The sequence below is a fragment of the Pongo abelii genome, chromosome 23 (assembly GCF_028885655.2).
Source record: "Pongo abelii isolate AG06213 chromosome 23, NHGRI_mPonAbe1-v2.0_pri, whole genome shotgun sequence".
In the NCBI taxonomy this organism is placed as follows: Eukaryota; Metazoa; Chordata; class Mammalia; order Primates; family Hominidae; genus Pongo; species Pongo abelii.
In genome coordinates, this window is record NC_085929.1 from 27,961,132 (window position 1) to 27,976,593 (window position 15,462).

General features: G+C 57.7%; 1 protein-coding gene, 1 long non-coding RNA gene and 1 other non-coding gene across 4 annotated transcripts; 1 reads left to right on the plus strand and 2 right to left on the minus strand.

The window, feature by feature from the left end:
- Window positions 1–74: 74 nt before the first annotated feature.
- Window positions 75–4,666, plus strand: LOC134761195 (uncharacterized). Its single transcript, XR_010139493.1, has 2 exons — window positions 75–1,487; window positions 1,826–4,666. It is a non-coding gene; the product is annotated as an uncharacterized LOC134761195 (long non-coding RNA).
- Window positions 4,365–15,337, minus strand: RANBP1 (RAN binding protein 1). Of its 2 annotated transcripts, none has more exons than XM_009234123.3 (6): window positions 15,114–15,337; window positions 13,601–13,737; window positions 10,306–10,463; window positions 6,283–6,411; window positions 5,352–5,417; window positions 4,365–4,765 (listed from the first exon to the last, which is right to left on the minus strand). In XM_009234123.3, exons 1-6 carry the CDS (start codon window positions 15,126–15,128, stop codon window positions 4,668–4,670), a joined length of 603 nt encoding a protein of 200 aa, XP_009232398.1. In that variant the 5' UTR covers window positions 15,129–15,337; the 3' UTR covers window positions 4,365–4,667. The 2 variants fall into 2 exon arrangements, with proteins under 2 accessions (XP_009232398.1, XP_002830910.2); XM_002830864.5 differs by having other exon boundaries at window positions 4,365–4,768.
- LOC112130702 (small nucleolar RNA SNORA77) lies at window positions 5,194–5,318 on the minus strand. The gene has a single exon (XR_002912934.1). It is a non-coding gene; the product is annotated as a small nucleolar RNA SNORA77 (small nucleolar RNA).
- Window positions 15,338–15,462: the final 125 nt, after the last annotated feature.

The following is a 15,462-nucleotide window of genomic DNA, read 5'->3' on the forward strand; positions in this document are numbered from 1 at the left end:
GACCGGGCGCCGGGGGCTGCGGCGGGGCGGGGCGAGTCGATGGGGCCCGGGGACCGCCCACCGGTTCGCGGGACCGTCGGAGGGGGCGGGACCCCGCGGCCTCGTGGACCCCAGCCCGGCGGGCGCCCGCGGCTCTCGGGAGCCGGGCACCCACGCACCCCTGAGGCCCGGCCGGTGGGCACCACGACAAAGGCCAGGCCCCCTGGTCCCGGGCCGCGGAGGCGTGCAGGTGGCCTCGGGGGCGTCTGTGGGCGCAGCCCTTTCCCTAACGACCCGTCTGGTCTGGAGCCCCTTGGCATTCACGAGGGGGCGCGGGTGTGACACCGCAGCGGCGTCGTGGCTGTTTGCCTCGTGACCGCCTCGCAGCCCTCCCTCGGGCCACTGGGCTGGAGGGGCCCGGCCAGCGGGCGCCGGGCCCTCCACGTCCTGGCCCGAGCTGCAAGCTTGAGAGACGGTCGGCTGGAGTCCCCATCCTCCCCGAGGCGGGGCCCTTTGGGAAGCCCGGCGCCCCGGCCCTGCCCGATAGGCCCGGCGCGTCTCCTCCCGCAGGAAATCCCACCCGCCCCGCCGCCGCTTAAGGTGGACCGGGCCGGGGCCTACGGCGCTGTGGGCGGGGTGGGGAGGGGCCTCGTGTGGGTCCCCCCTGGCAGAGCAGGCGGTGCCAGCGGGAGACCCTCAGTCAAGCTCCGGAGCCTCCCCAGTGAGGGTCATTGTCCTCGGCCACGCCAACATGCCCCGAGCGCCCCCTGTTCTGAAACCCAGACCCATTAGACCCCTCCCTAGGTGGAGATCTGTTGGGGGGGCCTCACCCATCGCCCCCAGCCCTGAGTGTCTGCTCCTCTGCAACCAGAACCCCGAGCGGCCCTACCCTGCGGCACAGGCATGAGGCTTCTTGGCCTGGAGGCCCCTGCTCCCCTGGAGAAGCACCCGGCCGCAGCTCCTCAGGGTGGGCAGGCCAGGGTTGTGGCTGTTGGAGGGAGGAACCCAGGACTGGGGCCGGTACCCAGCTCTTAATGCAACTAACTACTGCACAGCAGAAATGGTGATGGGCTTTCTCCCAGGCAGCTGTAGTGGTAAGCACTGCTCTCAGGGTGCCCTGCTCCAGGAGGCCCAGCCTGGAGCGCTCCCAAGCACTGATGGTAGCTCTGAGGCAGTGGAGGGGTCTCAGGGCACAATGGTGAGCCTAGAGCAGACACCACTGGAACAGATGCCTCGTTACCTGGGCTCTGCAGTGGCCATGAGTGAGCCTCTCAGTTGGCAACACACCTGCCACCTGGCGCCCATCTCCAGCCTCGCCCTTGCTCCTACCTTCCCCCATGAAGTGCCTCCTCTAGTGGCACATGACACAGAGCCCCTCAGGGTCCAGGTCTGACTCCATGCCCATGCTCTGTGCAGGGTGCCAGGACTGTCACCTTCCTCCACCAGCTGAACCCTGGAGTGAACTGCCAAATGCTGACAGTGGGAAGAAGCGGAATCAGGCCTACTTGGTGAGATCCCTTTTCCCTTGAGTTTTTAACACGGGGTTTCACTCTGCCACCCAGGCTGGAGTGCAGTGGTGCAATCGTGGCTCACTGAAGCCTCAACCTCCAGGGTTCAAGTGATCCTCCCGCCTCAGCTTCCCAAGTAGCTGGGACCACAGATGTGCATCACCATGCCAGGCTATTTTTTTGTATTTTTTTGTAGAGATAGGGTCTCTCACTATGTTGCCCAAGCTGGCCTTGAACTCCTGGCCTGAAGTGATCCTCCCACTTTTGCCTCCCAAAGTGCTGGGGTTACAGGTGTCAACCATCGCATCTGGCCTTGGGATCTCTTTTCCTTAACACAGAGGCCTGGGCAGAGGGGTCCCAAGTAGTGCAGACCCACTACTGGAGACAGAGAACCAAGTGAGGTCGGCACCGGCCTCCCCAACCAACATGGCTGCCAAGCCCGTGGCCTAGTTTCCTCCCCAAGAAGAGCTAAGATCCCAGGGAAAAGGAAAATGAAGCAGAAAGCAGGAGGCTCCCCAGCCTGCAGCCCGGCGGACAGACCTGGGATGGAAGGCTGAACCACACTGCATTCTCACAGTCCCCAGCACCGGCAGGACCCCATTCTGCTCACCATTGTCTGCCAAAGGGAACCCAATGGAAACACACTGGGCTGGACGGCTGGCGCGAGTGCCCGCATGGGTGTCCTTGTATAGCCTACCCTGTGGTCCTGTGGGGCCAGCACGCGGATGCATTCTGTCTCCCAGCACAGCTCCCTTCCCGCAGCACCATCACATCCTGCAGTGTCAACAAGCTGCATCCTCAAATGCACCCTGCAACACAGCCCCACCACAGGATGGCACTGTCTCCCAGCCATTCCGAGGGGCCTTCCCACTGTTTGGGACTCTCCCTTGGAGACATTTCTCCCATCCCCAGATGAAGGAAGTCAGCCTGGAATTTTATTGGAACCCCAAATCAAATACAGAATGCTAAACATCCTTTCTGTGCTGGGGGGGTGCCTGTCCCAGCCAAGGGCTTCTCTCCTGGGAGCTCCAGCCAGTGCAAGGGGCCCTCCCTTTCACAGACGTCAAAGCCTCCAACTGACACCTGTACCTGACCTGGGGCCCCGGGGGTCACCGAGAGTGCAGCACAGCAAGGCACCATCTGCAGTGGACGGTGTCACCCTCCCAACACGAGGACCTCACTTGGCACAGGACACAGGCTTCACCTCTTCTTGGGTGCAAAGTGCACCACTGTCCCCCTGCCAACCTGCTGGAGGCAAGCAGTCCACGAGCATGAGGACAGCTCACAGAACACAGTCAAGATGCCAGTGAGGAGTCGTCAGTTGGGCTTTTTAAAACCTAGAGCAAAGACCATACCTTCAGGGACCATTTCCATAGTTCATTACCAAAGACGTTTCTCTGAACATGTAGAGCACCGGAAACCACGAGGAGTCGGCACAGCCTTCTCTCCTGAGCTGGCCTTTCCCTCTGCAGGGGCCACTCGCCACAGGGACCCACCAAAGTCAGCCTTGGCTGATGCTAGAGACCATAAAGTGGTTCCCATTTATGTAAAAATAAGCAAACCTGAGAGTAGTTGCCTTTGGAAGTACATCCCCCAGAGCAGCGGTCTGCAACCCTTTTGGCACCAAGGATCAGTTTGGTGGAAAACAATTTTTCCATGGACCGGGGTGGGGGAGTGGCTTCAGGATGAAACTGTCCACCTCAGATCATCAGGCACTAGGTTCTCATAAGGAGTGCACAACCCAGATTCCTCACATGCGCAGTTCACGTTAGGGTTCGCATTCCTGTAGAAATCTAATGCCCTGCTTATCTGAGGGGAGGCACTCAGGTGGTAAAGCTCGCTCGCCCACCACTCACCTCCTGCCGTGTGGCCCAGTTCTTAACAGGCCACAGACTTGTACCGGTCGGCAGGCCAGGGACTGGGGACCCCTGCCCCAGAGAGACAAAGGACCGGTGTTTAAACCAGCAGGCAGTCACCAGACAGGACACAGCACATGGAGGTCAGAGAGAACAGGGCCCAGGCCCAGGTGGAGGGCACGAAAGAGCAAGTGATGGCAGCAGGCAGCCAGCCTCACAGTGAAGCACGTCTGGTAGGTGTTCATGACAAACGGTGACAGGGCACATTATGGCAGTTGGGACCACACACTTAAGATGGCATTTGCAGAGACAATCCATTACACATGACAATCCCCAATGGCATACTGGAAAATATCTTATTTAAAGTTACTGCAGATGCCCATAACTCCAACACTGCCAAGTGTGGACTTCAAGTCCAGGAGGCCAAGACCCCAGTTTTCTCCAAGGCCAGGGTACAATAGGCTTTCCAACAGAAGAGCTACAGGGCTGAGCCCCACCCAGCACACCGGACTGGCCTTTCCCTCCACAGGGGCCACTCTGCCACAGGGGCCAAAGTCAGCCTTGGCCGATGCTAGAGACCCTGCTCAGTTGGCTACTGCCTCCCTGCTCCAAAGCCAAGGTACTCCGGTGGTCTTCCTTTCTCTCCTCAAAACACAGAAAGCCCACCCCTCCTCACCATAGATAAAAAGCAGTGGCTGTTCAGGCCATAAGGCACAGTGGAGCCTGCCTCGGCAGAGCCCACGCTGCCCAGCCCACAGTCGTGCATCAGTACCACACCCGGCACCAGACACCCCTGGCCAGGCTCCCTCACCAGCACCAGCTCAGACACCTCAGCTTCAAGGCCCACAGCAAGATACATACACGACCTCAGACACCAGGGCGAGTCTCCCAGGAACCCAGGCTACAGTGAGGTGCAGCACCCACCTGGGCTGCAGACAGGCCTGGACATACACCCCGGGGGGGCTTAGGCGAGCGGCGCTCACAGCACAGGGGCCCATACACACACAGTCCTGCCATCTGGTCCAGGTTCCAAATGTGTTTTTTATTCACTATTTTTGATGACTATAAATAAGTGTTTCCACTATGGAAAAGAAAGTTAGCACAGTACATTTTCATGACTGGGGAATGGATTTTCTGAAGTCATCTTCAATAGGGCAAAAACTTAGAAACAAAAAAAAAAACAACCTGAATGTTGAATTCAGTTCTTTATATAACGTCCCTTGTAAAAATGAAAGAATAAAAACAAACCGAAAAAGAGGGGCAGGGTAAAATTTTTTTAAAAAAAGGAAAGGAAAGAGAGGAAAAGAAAATAAAATAAGACGATTTATTGCTTCTCCTCAGCATCCTCCTTGGTCTCCTCCTTCACCGAGAGAGCTTCTAGCTTTTCCGCCACTTTTTCAGCATGATCGTTTTTGCCTGATCCTGCTAAAAACACAAGCAGCACAGTGAGAAAACAGAAGCACGGTGCATTCAAACACATGGCCCTCGCCAGGCCGGTCCCAAGTGCCGTCACCCACCCACAGCGGCTTGCCCGCCCTCAGGACAGACTCCTGCCTGGCCAAGCCACCTCCTGGAGTCTGTCTTCTTGAAATTCAATGACGAAAGGAAGCCAAGTGGATGCAGTCAAGCACTGCCTAGACCATGGTCAGAGGCTGCTCAGTGACATCTGGTCACTTGCCACCACAGCTGCAGTCCAGCCTCATGGCAGAGGTGACCAAGCCCTCTGAGACAAACCGAGGACCATCATAAAGCACCTTCTGGTGAGCTCCAGGCAGTGCCCAGACTCCAATGCCTGCCCAATTGGACTGAGGCCAGCAACACTGACAAGTGCTCAGGGCTCCCCAAGAAGCACCTGTGTCCCCAGGGAGCTGCATCGCCCTGGATAGGTGAGGCGGCCACAGCACCCTGGAATGTTTATCTGGCAGACAGAAAAAGCACCCGCCTGGAAGTACAGTCAGGTGCAGAGTGAGTCTGCAAAGAAGCCCCCCAACCCATGGCACCACGTCACCTTTCTTTTCTCTCTCTTCGATCTCTTTCCTGCATTCTTCAAACTTTGTTTTGAATTTCTGTGCATCTGTGGAAGGGAGAGCGAAGACTTCCTAAGAGCTGTGAGCAGTGGAAGGGACATGCCCTGCTGGGTCTGAAGAGTCGGGATTCACAGAAGACCCATTTCATGGTAATTTCTGACCTAAGAAAGGACTGGTCCACCTGACATCGGCCCTGGCCTTCTGTCTCCTTCATCTGACTGCACCCATTTGGGCAGAGTGGTAGAGCACGGACCCTTGGGCAACCAAGGGGCATGGGCTTCTTTGCCACAGGCTCGGCTCCCAACTGTGTTGGAAAGGCTGCTGGGGCAGCCACTCCCAGAGCAAGGACAAGGTCACTCGGCACCAAACGGCCAGCTACCAGGCGCCAGGCCACAGTACCCACTGACTCCTCCAGGTGCCACTGGACGCAGCTTGGATGATCTGGACTGGAAAGACCTCTGAGCAGGGGAGAGATCAGCCTGGGCCTGTGGCTCTCTCTGCCCAGCCCCTGCTGGCACCCAGGCAACCATGAGGGGCCCCTGGCCCCAGTGAACCAGAAGCCTGGCACGAGGATCAGCACTGGGAGGAAGCCCTGGGTTGGGCCTCAGGCTCCACAACACCTGATGGGAACCGGAGCTTGGAGAGCAAACCAAAGTGCCAGCCACAAGGCGGCTGAGCGGGCACTGCTGTTCACCAGCTACTTGGCACAGCTTTGAGTTTAAGGGGGAAGGCGCTGCTCATGGCTTCAGTCTGGGCATGGCCCCCAAACAGCAGGGCAGGGCAGCCCACACGACACTTCCCAGTTACTGCCCCCTCTCCCCAAAAGGCAACAGCATTTGTTGCACATAACCCGCCACGCTGCCACGCAGGTGAGCCCCAAGTCGGGCAGGTCCCCAGGGCCCCTTGGCTCACTCTCAGCATTCAGGAAGCGGATGGCCAGCAGCTCTGGTTTGGGGCACTCATCGGCGAAGTCAGCGTGGGTGTTCCAGACCCAGGCACGGTCGCTACCTGCGTTGGGCTTCAGCTCCATCATCGGCGTGACTGAGGAGAGAGAAGCTCGTGAAGATGGTGGGATGATTGCAAAGGCCGGCCCACCCAGCCCTTGGCCACAGAGCACCCTGCTCACCAACCTGAGGGGTCTGCTTCAGACAACACAGGGACAGTCTGGGGTTGGAGAACTAGGCTTAGAGAAGTACCACGGCACCTGAGTTTTATTCAAACCTCTTTGAAAATGCCCCATATTCACTTAAAACCATGACCATCCTAAACAGGAATGGGCAGCCTGCTCCCTGACCGTAAGGCCATCTCCACAAGGAGCTCCTGAGCCGTGTTCAAGACCACTTAGCACACAGACCCCCACCTCCAGAAATGCAGAGAAGCAGAGCTGGCAAAGCAGGCCCCAGCTGTATCCCAGGGCTATACTCAAGCCCAACCCTGATCCCCTTGATTCTGACCCCAGCCATGAAGTCAGAAGCCCAGGGTCAGACATCAGGGCACAAGGCCCAGGGGGTCCAGTCTTTCCTGAAGGAACCCAACACACAGAGCCAGCCTATCTGAAAGTGGGGGGCAGCAGAAGGCTAGAAAGTGGGGCAGTTGCCAGAAGGGAGCCCACTGGGGGCCGCGGCCATGCATCCCCATGACTGATGCAGGAGTGCCCACCTGCATCCCCATGACTGAAGCCTGGAGGGCACAGGAGACAGAGCCACGGCCTGCTATGGACGCCTCCACCCCAACTCCCCAGGCACAGGCAGCCCCAAGGGGAGATGGCCCTGCAGGCGACCACTCTTCAGAACAGCTCCCTGAGAATCCAGACCATCCCAGGTGCCCATGCCCAGTCCAGGCCACATGCACCCCCAGGATACCCCTAACATGTCACCATCTGAACTGGGAGCTGGGGGGGTCTCGTCTACTGCAGCCCGCCACAGCGGATGCCAGGCCCCCTGCATACCCCCTTCACATCCCGCCCCTGAGCCAGCCCACAGCCTCTCCGACACCCTACCCAGAGGCCAGCCTCTACCCACTGCCACTTTCCCTGTCTACCAAGGGCCCTTGATGGGCACAAGACACTGCTGGCTATGCAATGGCTCTGCCCAGATGCCCAGGGGCCCAGGACCAACTTATGATGCACACACAACAACCCACAACCTGACCCAGGCTCTAGGAGCAGCACAGGGCATCAAGGAAGACCCCCGAAGAAATGATTCAAACTAGGCTCAAGGAGGAGGAGGACCAGCCAGAGTGCAAGCTTCCCCAGGACTAGACATGCTGAGCAGGGAGGGAGGGGAACCCAGGAGCCAGTTCCCAAGGAAGTCTGGCAGGCCAGGCCGTGCAGCGAGGTGCCCACGGCATAGGCAGACCGCCGTCCAGCCCTCTGCATTGCCCTCAAGGGCTGAGCCACTCAGGCTCCTGCCAGCAGTCATCCTGCACCTGGGATGAGGGGCCCTGCCCCACTGGACACACCTGACACTCAGCAAACGACACTAGGAAGCTTACCAAGGGACACCCCAGGACAAGTGTACTTCCAAACATGCCAACAAGCTGGGCAGCACAGGTTCAATCTAAAGACAGCTGGCAGCCAGCCATACTCGGGACAACCTACTGCCACTTCTTTGCAGGCCAGGCTGGACTCCTCACAGGGTGGCTAGAGCTCTTGGCTGAACCTGCCCAAGGGCCTCTACTTATGTAGCTTCACAGGTGCTCATGACCTGGCCACCTTCTCAGCCCCGTTCCCCTCCCGTTTCCTCCCCAGGAAGATCCTGGTGAGGGTAGAACACACCATAACTGTGGAGGCTGGCGCCTGGGCACCTCACACATCTGCTCTCACACTGCCCAGACACCCCTAATCTCTCACACACACACACACCTTCAGATACCACACCTCCCCGATACCACACCCCCTCAGACACCAACCCCCCCGACACCACACACACCCCCCCGACACCACACACCCCAACACCCCCAGACACCACACCACCACATACACCCAACCACACCCCCCCGACACCACACACCCCAACACCCCCAGACACCACACCACCACATACACCCAACCACACCCCCCCAGACACCACAAACCCCCCTAGACACCAAACACCAGATGCCCCCTACATACACCCCTGGATACCACACACACCCCCCACCCCAGACACCACCCACTGTATACCTCCCCAGACACCACACACACCCCAAGACACCACAACCCCCCCAGACACCACACACCTTCAGACACCACACAGCGCCCCCAGACCACACATCTTCAGACACTACACACACCCCCAGACACCACATACACATCCCAAACACCAAACACCCAACCACACACCCCGACACCACACACACTCAAGACACCACACACCCAACCACACCCCCCCAGACACCACACCCAACCACACCCGACTCCCAACTACACACCCCCAAACACCACACCCAACCACACCCCACCAGACACCACACACACACCCCCGGCCCCAGACACCACAACCCCCCCAGACACCAAACACCGCCCCCCAGATGCCCCCTACACACACTCCCAGATAACACACACACCCCCCTCCGACACCACACACTGTACGACCCCCTAAGACACCACACACCTTCAGACACCACACATGCCCCGACACACTTTCAGACACCACATAGCCCCCCAGACCACACATCTTCAGACACTACACACACCCCCAAACACCACATACACACCCCAAACACCAAACACCCAGACACCACACACACATCCCCAAGACACCACACACCCAACCACACACTGCACCACACACCCCACCACCCCCCCCGACACCCAACCACCCCCCCCAGACACCACACCCAACCACATACCCCACCCCATCCCCCAGACCCCCAACTACACACCCCCAAACACCACACCCAACCACACACCCCCAGACACCACACACCTTCAGACACCACATAGGCCCCCAGACCACACACCTTCAGAAACTACACATACCTCCAGACACCACATACACACCCCAAACACCAAACCACACACCCCGACACCACACACACACACCCAAGACACCACACACCCAACCACACTCCCCCAGACACCAAACACCCCCTGCCCCAGACACCACAAACCCCCTCAGACACCAAACACCGCCCCCCAGATGCCCTCTACACACGCCCCAAGATACCACACATACCCCTCCAGACACCATACACACACACCCTCAGACCCCACACACTCTCAGATACCACGCATGCCCCGACATACCTTCAGACACCACATAGCCCCCCAGACCACACACCTTCAGACACACCCCCTAGACACCACATACACACCCCAAACACCAAACACCCAACCACACCCCAACACCACACACACCCAAGACACAAACCCAACCACACACCCCAACACCACACCCAACCACACCCCCATATATACCCAACCACACACCCCAGACACCAAACCCCCAACTACACACCCCTAAACACCACCCCTAACCACACACCCCCAACACCACACAGCCCCCCGCCCCAGACACCACACACACCCCCAACCACACACCCTCATACACCACCGCCAGTACACACCACAGCCCCCCAGATACCACATACCCATTAAACCCCCCAGACACCAACCCCCACCCCCCAGACACCACACACACACACACAGCGCCCCCTCGCCCTGCAGCACTCACTCCTCGTCCCGAGCCCAGCCTGGGCGCTGCGTCCTCCCATCAGGGCCCGTCTGGCTGACTCCACACCCCTGTGTGCTCTAAGCTTCGCTGCGGGCCTGCTCTGAGTTCAGAGGCATGTCTGAAAAACGTATTTCTGGTTTTAAATTCAACAAACACACCACAAACTTGCACTCCATGAAATAACACGCTCCCCAGTTCCCAGTCAGCCCTGAAAGAATCTTCCCAAAGGTCCCAGACTGAGCTGCTAGGGACTGTTGGGGCGGGCGTTCATGCCACCTACTGTAGTGGTTGGCACAGATCTTCAGGGTCTTGTCCCTCCGCATGAGGAGGCGGATGGCCCCCTTCTCCTTGTGCTTCAGGAGCTTGACGTCACCAGTGCCTCGCTCCTTCCATTCTGGGAGATCGTTCTCGGAGGCAAATCGGAACAGTTTTGCCCGCCTGCAAGAAAAGCCGTGAGGTAAGAGTGCAGACCTGCAGCCCACATGCAGGGCCTGTGCGGGAGGACACAGAACAACTCTGCACTGCAGGACCCCATGCCTCCATGAACGCCCCAGCCCTTCTTCAGGCTCCAAGAACTGCCCATCACGACACCACCAGAAAGCGCAGCAACCCAACAAACTCCAGGTCATCTTGAATTCCAGCTCCACGACCAAGAGAATCAGACGACCGGGCGCGGTGGCTCACTTGTAATCCTCGCATTCTGGGAGGCTGAGGCAGGCAGGTCATCTGGGGTCAGGAGTTCAAAACTAGCCTGGCCAACATGGTGAAACCCCGTCTCTACTAAAAATACAAAAATCAGCTGGGTGTGGTGGAGGGTACCTGTAATCCCAGTTACTCAGGAGACTGAGGCACGACAATCATTTGAGCCCAGGAGGCAGAGGTTGCAGTGAGTGGAAATCGCCCCACTGCGCCTACAGTCACAGTATTTCCCCCAGTGGGGACCAGCCTGGGCAACATAGCAAGACACTATCTCTACAAAAAGATAAAAAATTAGCTGGACGTGATGGCTAACACCCGTAGTCTCAACTACTCAAGAGGCAGAGGGAGGAGGATCCCTTGAGCCCAGGAGTTCAAGGCTGCAGTGAGCCATGATACCACTGCCTCACTCCAGCCTGGGTGAGACTGAGACCCTATTTAAAAAAACAAAAAAAACAAAAAACCGGGCACAGTGGCTCACGCCTGTAATCCCACACTTTGGGAGGCCGAGGTGGGTGGATCACCTGACGTCGGGAGTTTGAGACCAGCCTGACCAATGTGGAGAAACCCCATCTCTACTAAAAATACAAAATTAGCCAGGTGTGGTGGCACATGCCTGTAATCCCAGCTACTCGGGAGGCTGAGGCAGGAGAATCCCTTGAAGCCGGGAGGCAGAGGTTGCGGTAAGCTGAGATCGCACCGTTGCACACCAGCCTTGGCAACAAGAGCGAAACTCCATCTCAAAAAAAAAAAAAAAAAAGAGGCCAGGCGCGGTAGCTCACGCCTGTAATTCCAGCACTTTGGGAGGCCAAGGCAGGTGGATCATGAGGTCAGGAGATCCAGACCACCCTGACTAACTCAGTGAAACCCCATCTCTACTAAAAATACAAAAAATCAGCCGGGCGTGGTGGCACGCGCCCATAGCCCCAGCTATTCAGGAGGCTGAGGCAGGAGAATTGCTTCAACCTGGGAGGCAGAGGTTGCAGTGAGCCAACATCGTGCCACTGCACTCCAGCCGGGGCAACAGAGCAAGACTCCGTCCCATGGTCACTGTGCAAGAGCACCTCAGCCCCAGATATCTGCAGGGACAACATGGATCAGGTGCGGGCCAAGGACCTCCGTCACAACACCACCAGAAAGCACAGCAGCCCAACAAACTCCAGGTCATCTTGAATTCCACTTCCACAACCAAGAGAATTAGACGACAGGGCGCGGTGGCTCACACCTGTAATCCCAGCATTTTGGGAGGCTGAGGGGGGCGGGTCATCTGAGGTCAGATGACCCAGAAAAGAGGCCCAGGCCTCTAATCAGGCAACAGGCCCTGACCAACACCCGGCCCTCCTGCCCAGGAGCAGCCCCTCCCGCTGGGGACCAGGGCACCCAGAATCCAGCAGTGCACTCAGGGCTCAGGCTGGCACCCTCCCTCTGTGCACAGCTCTGCCTGCCTCTCTCAGACGACTCCGCTCTCTGCCCCAACATGATTCTGGCAAGAGACTGTCTCACAAGGTTCCCCAACAGGATGCCACTGGAGCTTTACTGCGAAGACCCAGGCCCACCCTGCTGTCCTCACCTCCCTCAGGGAGGGCCTGGGCCCCAGGCCACCAGGAGCACCTCCCACCTGACATGGGCAGTGAGGGAACAGAGGCAAGCACTTCACCACAGCAAGGAGCTACTCCCAAACGGGGGCTGCAGCAATGCATCAGCAGAGTGGAGGCATGGCCACCCAGTGGCTTCAGGGAGATGTCCATCACCGTCTGTGACCAAAGGGTGACACACAGCTCTCCTTTCCCAGGTATCCCTCCTGGCCCCCTTCCTTGGAGATAAAACTCACAGTAGGAATGACTCTCTCTGCTTCCCTCTCCCACTCCAGAGCAACCAAACCTTAACCTGGACTCTTAAAGCAACTTCAAGGGTGGGGGGTTCCACGAACTTGAACAGGGAAAAACTACAACCTCATTTCACCGAAGTGTGTAACTAAACATGATGTTTGCTGCAATCCTGAGTGTAGGCGACAGGCCACAGTCTCTGTGGTGCTGTGACGCTGTCACAAGACACAAGGCTGGTACCCACCACTGCAGCCAGCTCTTAACTGAAAGCGTCAAGAAACACATGTACAGAATTTTTTTAAGTGGTTTTAATAACTAAACTATCACCTATTTTCATGTGTTATCGCAAGCATTATGTCGTGTATTAAGGGTGGGCCGGGAGCAGTAGCTCACGCCTGTAATCCCAGCACTTTGGGAGGCTGGGGCAGGCAAATCATGAGGTCAGGAGATCGAGACCATCCTGGCTAATACGGTGAAACCCCGTCTCTATAAAAATACAAAAAATTAGCCGGGCGTGGTGGCGGGTGCCTGTAGTCCCAGCTACTCAAGAAGCTGAGGCAGGAGAATGGCGTGAACCTGGGAGGCGGAGCTTGCAATGAGCCGAGATCGCGCCACTGCACTCCAGCCTGGGCAACAGAGCGAGACTCCGTCTCAAAACAACAACAACAACAACAAACACCGGGTGGGGGATTTATAAGCTTCACAATGCCAAAGAAGTCTATGCTGCAAAAACTTAAAACCCCCTGCTCAAGCAAGCGACTCCCTGGATCCTCAGAAGCCAGTGGCAAAAAAGGGCAGTGGGGCCGCCATGCCAGTGGACAGAGCAGCAATGATGGGATGCCCTTCATGCAACTGGCTGCAGGGCAGCAAGGGCACCTGGTGAAGATTCATGAAAAGAAGGGGTTAAATTTCCACATGGGATTAGTCACCAACTTTAGGCCCTTTCTTTAAGCAGCCTCAGTCTAATTAAAAGTCAGGCCAAGACCTGGACACCCATAAAAGTTGTAACCTCAACCTTAAAGAGTCCTATTTCTGGGACATCAGCCTACTTACATTTTAAAAAGTTCCTCTTCATCTTCTTCCAGCGTTTTAATTTCTTGCTCAGGAAGAGAAACTATTGGCTCAAACTGAGGATCATGGTTGGACTCGTCTGTATTCTCAGTGGAAGTATCATGGTCCTCATGAGTGTCCTGTGGAGATACAAAGAGGTTACACTGCTGGCCTATGGATCTGGCTCACAACCAGAGCCCAACCAGTGCCTGCAGTGGTCAGACCCCCGACAATGAAGGGACTTCAGATACAAGGATGGGCCCCACCCCAAAGCAAGAAATTAGGCCCACTCTTCCACACTAGGAAAGCTCTGCATTTACGCCCAGCTCCATACACTCAGTGCGTTGAGCATAGAGTGAGACACCAGAGCTTGGGGCCCCTCCCCCAGATTCACAGACATCAATCAGATCTGTGCACAGACTGATGGGGGACCCTACAAGCCACCAACACTTGCAGAGAGTGGCCTGGGAGAAACTGCCTCATCTCTTTGAGCATCAGTTTCTTCCTCATTCATAAAATGCAGATGATACCTGCTGTGTGAACATCAAAGTACACAACGATGGGTCGAAATAGATTTTGAAATGTTACTTTAAAGCAAAATGTAACTCTTTCAGTTTTTACTAATTAGGAAATAGTTGTGCTCTTGCTTACTAGAACGAAAAAAGTCGCTACAGGACTGCTAGTATTTACATTGGATTCACAACTCTGCCAGCAATTTTTTCACAGTTCAGAAAATTAAGTTAATAACTAGATAAATTGTACCGGTGAAAGTCATGAAATCCTGGCCCAATTTAGAGGATAAGAGAGCACCAATAATCATATTTTAGGTTCGAGTCTTCCAGAACACGTGCCTTGATCACCCAGAAGTCCGTAAGAGACCCAAGACTTCACCACTAGACTCAAACCGGAAAAGAAAACATAAGCTTTTCGCTGCTCTTCACTGTTCCCCACAGCACTGCGGCTCTGCAGCGGCCCGCACTCAAACCAGACACCGCAGCCAACAAAGCCGCCGCCTGGGTCGGCGCATCTAGGACCTGTACCACACGCTGGAACGCGAGCTTCTGCCACAGAGGCCAGTGGCGGTTCCAGAAGAACCGAATGAATGAAGTGCTGCGTGGGCGACGGAAAAAATAAATGCACCGTACTAGTGGGGAGCCCCAAGTGGGCCGAGCCGGAGGAAACCCGCCGCCCGCACCAGTTCCCGGAGGCTGGGGCCGTCCCGCGTGGCGACGGCCGCTCCCCAACCCACCCCAAGGTCACGCGGGCGCCCTGCAGCCCCCAGGCCTCTGCAGAGCCTGCACCCCCAAACGCCCCAACTCCGCAGGCCTCAAGCCCCCAAACCCCACGCGCCCCGACTCCGCGCCACCGAGGCCCAGCAGACGGCTGAGCCTGCAGGCCGGCGGGGGTTGGTGGCGGCGGCGCGGGCCGCCCACGTGGCCGCTGATAACGGCCCCGGTCCCACCCGCCCCGCCCCGCCCCGCCCGCCCACCCTGTCCCCGCTTGGGCCAGGCCGCACCTTGGCGGCCGCCATGGGGGCGCGGCGGCGGCGGCGGCTCGGCTGGGTCGGTCGTCGCTGGCTCCGCGGCCTCTCGGCGGCTACTCGCAGCTCCTTCCCTCCGCGTCTGGCGCCGGCGCCTCCGGCCCGCCCGCTCTTCCCTCCGCCCCACGACCCGAACCTCGACCCCTGACCCCAGCGGCGGGAAACGCGCCGCGATTCAAAACCAGTACAGCTTTATTGGCTCAGGAGGCGGACACTCTCATTGTCCGGCCCGCCCCGCGCTTCCCGCCAAAACGCCCGCGGCGCATGCCCGGCCCGCCCGTCAGCCAGAGGAGCGCGCACTCCCGGCGACCCCCGCGCGCATTTC